The sequence below is a fragment of the Erpetoichthys calabaricus genome, chromosome 17 (assembly GCF_900747795.2).
Source record: "Erpetoichthys calabaricus chromosome 17, fErpCal1.3, whole genome shotgun sequence".
Classification (NCBI taxonomy): Eukaryota; Metazoa; Chordata; class Cladistia; order Polypteriformes; family Polypteridae; genus Erpetoichthys; species Erpetoichthys calabaricus.
In genome coordinates, this window is record NC_041410.2 from 76,193,889 (window position 1) to 76,201,176 (window position 7,288).

Genomic DNA, 7,288 nt, shown 5'->3' on the forward strand with positions numbered 1-7,288 from the left:
GTATATCAATACTTTTTATTGAGCTGTTTACATGGATTAACCATATCTTTAATTCAATAAATGGATGTTTATATATGGTTGAATATTTAACTGCTGTTATTGGGTTATCCTTAGTTATTTGAGCATTCCTCACCGTTTGTAAGTAAACGACAGACGTCTTTCGCTCAAATGCCTACCCACTTTCTTCAAAAGTTTGTTTCCAAGATTTCTCGCGCCGATTTGTGACTCAGGTAAGTTTCGTTGCCTTGCGCTACACCAGGTGACGCTTACGTCTAACCCTATCCAGGCACCTCTTCACACCCCTGCAAAGGAAGTCCCACCCACACTCTATGATGATTGGCCCACTCCCTTTTAAGCAGCATGCGATTGGTCTTGAGACGTGTCGGGACGACGAGGGGGATGAAGGAGTGTCAGGTAAAGGGGAGTGTGGGTGGTTTCAGATTGGGAGCGGTGTTTGAGGGAGTATAACGACTGTGACTGGAATTTGGATTAACATTGTTGTTGTTGTTGCTTCCCTCCCTCCAAACGGAATAAATCCATATAGAGTCGTTCTGGTCTATGTCAGTGAAGTAAGTCAAGGTGCCGAAAGAAACATGAAAAGTTTGAAGTCTCGACTGAAGAAGAATGAAGTTACAATCACAGTAAGTGCAAAGAGGTCTGTGTGCTCGAAGTAGACTCGTGTTTATAATGGACTCAACGCAATTTATGTCAGGTCGCCGAAATTTAAATGGGATCTTCAGTTCAGCACTTGTAGGAATTATAAGGTAGGAAGGAAGGAAGCAAGCGAGCGCAAACGAGTTAAGTATTTACTTAAGTGGCTTGTGTCGCGTTACTCGTACTTATTCGGCGGAATTGATGTGATGTTCACGCACATCTGTAAGCACAGTGGAATAGTGAGTTCATATCAGCTTTAAATCTGTGGTGACTGAAGAAGAGCAGTGTCTCCGTACTTTCCTGGGGGTGATTTTAGAAGGAGATTCTGCCCCGACTTTTGATGTTGAACTTGAAGTGAAAACTGTCATCAAATGTGATGTAATGTGTAGTTTAAATAAGTATTCTGTCAACAGGGTCATTGCATCTTAATTTTACTTTTAAGCAGCTTTTCAAAGTACCATTAACAAAGGCCGTCGAAGCAACACTTGAGTACTTTTTGAAAACATTTCAGAGTAATTTGAGTGTTTTTGCTGTAACAGTTCTAATAACTGATAGGCAATTCATACCGGTCCCTCTCCTATGTGGGTAATGAACCCAGCATTAACAATTCTAATAAAGTTTAAACTGGTAATATGTATTGTTGCTGTCATCTAGTTATGCACTTGCAGATCCCTGATCAAACCTGGGTCATTTTTTACCTAAGGAAGAGTCAGACGTCACCTTGCTATCATTCATTGCTCCTGCCTCAACTTTCCACTAATGTATTTATCTTTTTGTGGGTAACTTTTTTTTTTCTGAAACATGAAAAGTTTAATGTTTCTGGCAAACGTTATCCAATAAACTGTTTAAGTACAGTATAGCAAAATGTAAAATTCAAGGAGCAGAAAAAAGGAAAGAGGAAAAAAAATGGAAAATGAAACATCTCCAGACTCCGTGAGTGCTGCAGGATTGCAATCTAGTTGTTACTAGGAGTACATCCAGTCTCTGTTGTGAGATACAGCAGAACATCAATTCCTACTATATTTTGGAAGATCCATGGATTAAGAATGGGTCTTTCTCCAGTGAGAACCAAAGGACAATTTTTCCTTTGCCCAAAGGAAAGGTTTTCTGCTGGATAGGGAAGAAAGGTCAAATAAGAGGAAAAAGAAATATTCAGTTTCTACATTGATGAGAATAGGTGACATGAGACCAGGAGCTGCCATTCGATCTCACAAAACTGAACATGTGGACAAATGGAGTAGGGGCTACTGACATGCAGGACCTGCGGAAAGGTTCAGAAGAAAGGCCCTTAGCAAAAACAGTTGTGGGAGATGATGTAATTGTACATTTTGAAATTTAGTGGGTTGATATTTTCATTTCTAGTGAAGATATAAAATTTGTGCTGTTCCAAGGTAAGGGAGAAAAGGCTTTCTGCCATACTGACTTTACGAGAGTGAGTCTTGTATGTATCGCTGCATAAAGAAAACACATTTTAGTTTTTTTTTGTTTTTTTTTAATAAATGGGGCAAGGGAATCATAAATTCATTCCATATGCCCTGAGAATAGACCTAAGTTAAACATAAAAATAAAACGAGCAAGAATAGTTAGCATGGGCAATCAGACATTCCGATATTTAAAATCTATCAAAACTACTACCACTCGTTTTATCGGCCTAAGTGGAAAATAACATGGTATGCCCCCCAACCTGATCCTGAATCACAGAGCTAATGTTTCCCCTTATTTTAATAATTGTCCAAAAGCAAATCTATTAGCATCTACTTCAAAATTTAAAAATTCTTAAATGTTGGTTTGGTGGCTTCTCAGTGCTTGACCCCAGTTCTTTGAGATTTGCATGTTCTGGGAATTTACTTTTCTCCTGTAGTTTAAAGACAGTATGTCATTAGGATTAGCTGCACTGAGTTGACCCAGCATGTGTAAATATTTGCTGAGATGGACTGCCATATTGTCCAGGTGTGTTCCTGCTAGAATATGTCACCCTTCCCATTGACAATATACAAGAAACACTGTTTTAGAAGGTAAACGGATTCAAGCAGGGATTTGACTACATGTTACATTTATATTTAATCAACCTCCTTTAATTTCCCATTTTTTAGATTGCTACATAGCATAAAAATCTTATTTCTAATTTTTTTTTTTATTACATTTACTCTCAAATTGGCTAAATTGTTTTAGTAGAGGTTCAGGTAGATTGACTTTGAATGTTTTTGATATCATTCAACAGCTGACTTAAAATAATGTATCTATAAACTTATTCTTTATAACAGGGGTCCCCAACTCCGGTCTTGGAGGGCCGCAGTGGCTGCAGGTTTTCATTCTAACCCTTTTCTTAATTAGTGACCTGTTTTTGTTGCTAATTAACTTTTTTTTTTTAATTAATTTGAATTGACTTGCTCTTGAAGACTCAGGCCCTGTAATTGTTTTTTTCTTTAATTAGTAACCAAGCAATAATGTTATACAAAATGAGCCACAACATGACCAACAAACTGTGTCCATCATACAATATCGGAAAATAAAGAAAGGTGAAGGTCTCAGGAATGCTGATCTGCTCAGGTCTTCAGAACATTTTAACAGTGCTCTTGGAAAAGAGAAAATCATTCATTTCAGAAATGCATGCTATTGCACAATGAGAGCAGCAACAAGCCATGGAATTAAAGAACTGGTTTAATTAACAACAAGACTCGGCGCCTAATTAAGCAACTGGTTGGAGTTTGAGGTCCTTACTTGGTTGGTCTTCTGTTGGCTCACTCAGTTCACATTTCATTTATGTTTGGGTGCCATTTATGGAAAGAAATGAAGATATTCAGAGGAACAATGAAGAAATTCAGGGGAGCAGATCTTAAACAAGTCAATTAAAATTAATTTTAAAAGAAGTTCATTAGAGTTGGGGACCCCTGCCTTTATAAGGGCTAAATGCTTTCTTACAGTTTTCAAAATTTACTGGATGTCAAGTTAAACTTGCATGTTTTGTTACAATCTGTGTTTTTATTGCAAACTCTTATTATTAAAAAGAATTTGAAAAACAGAGTCATTTGTTATACAAAAGCCTAAAATAAAACATGAAATAGTTGGTAGGTGGGTACACAATGAACTGCTTTAGAATGGTCCAAGACATACCTCACAGGCAGAACCTTTTAAGGAAGCCTGGGCAATCACTCCTCATTCTCAGCCCCTATCATCTGTGGGGTCCCTCAAGGACCTGTTCAGGGGCTTATTTTTTTCACTGTACATGTTTCCTTTGGGATCCATTTTTAAAAACACAGTATTTCTTCCCATTGCTATGCACATGCTACACAGATGCATCCTCCACTGAAACTGAGTAAAACAAATTCTTTTGAACCTTTATTATAATGAATGAATGAAAGACATGAAAATATGGATGTCACTAAATGTTCTTAGTTTAAATAACAAAAATACAGAGATTATGTTTTGGACCTTCTGTGTTTTATATGCGCTAATGCAATTAATCTTGGCCCTTTGACAACCTACTGTAAACCCTTCGGAAAAAATCTTGGTGTGATTTATTTATTTGATAATGCCCTCACATTTGGTAAATGGACTCCATTGTTAAAGCCTGTTTCTATCAGCACAAGGTATTGGCTAAGATCAAGCCCTTTCTTTCTGTACATGACTTTGAAACACTAATTCATGTGTTTGTCTCTTCTCGGCTTGACTATTACAACTCATTAGAGTTAGTCAGTTACTCCTTGCTCATCTTCAGCTAGTCCAGAACGCTGCTGCCAGGCTTCTAACAGGCATTCGAAAACCGAATTGCATCCCACCAGTCTTAGCTTCTCTTCACTGGCTTCTTGTTCAGTAGAAGATTGAGTTTAAAATTGTACAGTTTGTTTTTAAGTCTCTGAATGGTTTAGCCTCATTTTACCTCACTGACCTCTTGCACCCTTACTCTCCTTCACGATCACTGAGGTCTTCTGACCAGAATATATTGGTCATGCTGAGTTCTAGACTTCAGTTAAGAGGGGATGTGCTTTTGCAAGTAGCTGCCCCTAAGCTTTGGAATACTGGAGCTTTTTTCTATTAAGTCATCACCAACTTTGGGCACTTTTAAATCCTGCCTCAAAGCCTATCTTAACCTTTTTAACTTGTATGTGAGTGTTTATTTTTGGTGAATTTATTTACTGATTATACACTGCCTGGCCAAAAAAAGTTACACTAATATTTTGTTGGACCACCTTTAACTTTGATTACGCTACGCATTCACAATGCTATCATTCCAATAAACGTATGTAAGTCTGGTTACCTCAAGACATGGTGCATAAAACTGAGACCAAACAATTTAATCTTGGCTTCATCAGAACAGCAAATCTTGTTTCTGACAGTCTTGAGTCTTTTAGGTGTTCTTTTTTTTTTTTTTCATTACTTTTACTGAGCAGATGCTTCTGTCTGGCCAGTCTGCTGTAAGTCCAAATCAATGAAGGTTATTCTTCTAGATGTTACTCCCATCCATACGTAGGTTTCCTGGAGCTCAGCTAGTAGTCATCAGGTTGTTGGTTACCTCCTTTTGTCATGGACCTTCTCCCATGATTGCTCAGTATGGCTGGGCATCCAGCCCTAGGAAAGAGTCTTAATTGTTCCAGACTTCTGTCTGGAGTTGCCTTAATTTTCCACCAAGATCTTGTACTGATGATAGGAGAGTCGAACCGCTGCATTAAGTCTTCTCTAGCACATCCCAAAGATTCTCAATGGGGTTAAGGTCTGGACTCTGTGGTGGCCAATCCATATGTGAAAATGATGTCTCATGCTCCATGAACCACTCTGTCACAATTTGAGCCTGATGAAACCTGGCATTGTCATCTTGGAATATGCCCATGCCATCAGGGAAGAGAAAAATCCATTGATGAAAAAGCCTGGTCATTCAGTATATTCAGGTAGTCAGCTGACCTCATTTCTTGGGCACATAACATTGCTGAACCTAGACCTAACCAACTGAAGCAACCCCAGATCATAACAGTGCCCCCACAGGCTTCTATTGTTGGCACTAGACATGATGGGTACATCACTTCATCTGTCTCTCTTCCTATACTGATGCACCTTTCACTCTGGAACAGGGTAAATCTAGACTCGTCGAACCATATATCCTTTGTCCATTGCTCCAGAGTCCAATCTTTATGTTCCGTGGCAAATTGAAGCCTTTTTAGTTTGCGCCTTCCCCCACCATAACCTGTTGTCTATGGGGGAGGAACGAAAGCTTTAGATTTGTCAAAAATTTCAATCTCCAGTTTTCGATGGATCTTGACATTTTAGGGTCCCCTTATATCAAAAACATTGATGTCTCGATGATGGGTGTGGGATTGTGTGTCATAGTTTGTTGAGGACGATCTAGAGCTAAAACGGCTGGATGGAAAAATACCAAACTCGAAACTTAAGCCTGTTATGAGATGGCGATGTGCTGATTAGTTTTTGAGCCAAATTGTGCAAGAGAAAGAGGCACCCTAGGGGAACCCTCAAATACCATAATTCTATAATTAATTATGAATTCTTCTCGTCAATTGCTATTGTAATGACCTATTTTATGATCAGCACCAGAGTGATGATTACTGAAATGTTATACAATAGTTCGGGTAACTTGGTTCCTAGGGCACAAAGTGATCTCTGATCACGATCATTCAAGGTTTTTATTTTCTGACCATATTTCTTTGTTGAAGTTGATGGTTCACTGTTATCCTTCCAAGTTTTAATAATGCGTTGGACTGATCTTGACCCACTTTTAGTAGTTTTGGCAAACTTCTCAGCTGTTTTCTTTGCTTGATGCAAGCCAATAATTTCACCCTTCTGAAGCAATTTAACATCTTTTCCACAACCACATGGTTAGTCATTCAGTTTCCTTTTGTTCAGTTGTCCAACATGATTGTTTAAGAAAGTACAATGTTAACTGCCTTTTCCCCATTTTAGTTTCCTTCCACAAGGCTTATTCCAACTCTCTAGTCTCATTAAATACAGGCATTGCTTCACTTGTCCCATTGGAGTCTGGCAATGAGTTTATTTTTAGACATTGCCCTTAAAACATAAATTACACAATGTTTGGAAATAATCATACTTTACAACATATGTAATATAATATCTGTACTGTAAACATGACGGTACTACTACTATTATGTCTTCTACGGCACGTGAAGGGTTATGTCTTAGGAAGTGTGCAGTTGCCTTAACAATGGCCTCTGCTGCAGCATCGCATGCTTACCTGCCCCAAACGACTTAAAGCTCTTACTGTGGCACAAAGTGGCTCACCAAAATATTAAAGTCTGCAATCTCAAAACTTCTAGAGGAAGCATGTTTCAGGGTTTTAGTTGCCCAAGTTATCTGCTGACTAATAATTGCTTTTGTCTTTTTGTGAATGTGAATTCTTGGGGGGGGGGGGGGGAAAAGGGTAACATGATACTCGAGTACGATTTGTTATTTAGCTGCATGTGAAATCCTTTAAAGAATCTCCATAATTCTGCAAGATAGAGTATTTTAAAATGTGTTAATATCTGCTTTTGTTCATCAGCATAAATATTAATTTGAATTTTATAAAGTATTATTGGAACAGTCTTCTAGTAAAATGTTGGGATTTGACCTTGTAAGGAGATCTGGGAAACAAGGAAGGCACTGTTTGAAACAAGAAATCTGACGCTAT

The 7,288-nt window shown here is 38.2% G+C and overlaps 1 protein-coding gene across 1 annotated transcript in view; it reads left to right on the top strand.

Annotated features, from left to right (window-relative positions):
- The first annotated feature begins 423 nt into the window (after positions 1 to 423).
- uacab (uveal autoantigen with coiled-coil domains and ankyrin repeats b) overlaps positions 424 to 7,288 on the top strand; it is a 104,867-nt gene continuing 98,002 nt past the window's right edge. Inside the window, exon 1 of the mRNA XM_028822526.2 lies at positions 424 to 641. Within this exon, the coding sequence (XP_028678359.2) occupies positions 594 to 641 (48 nt within the window). The 5' untranslated portion in view covers positions 424 to 593. The remainder of the gene's footprint in view (positions 642 to 7,288) is intronic.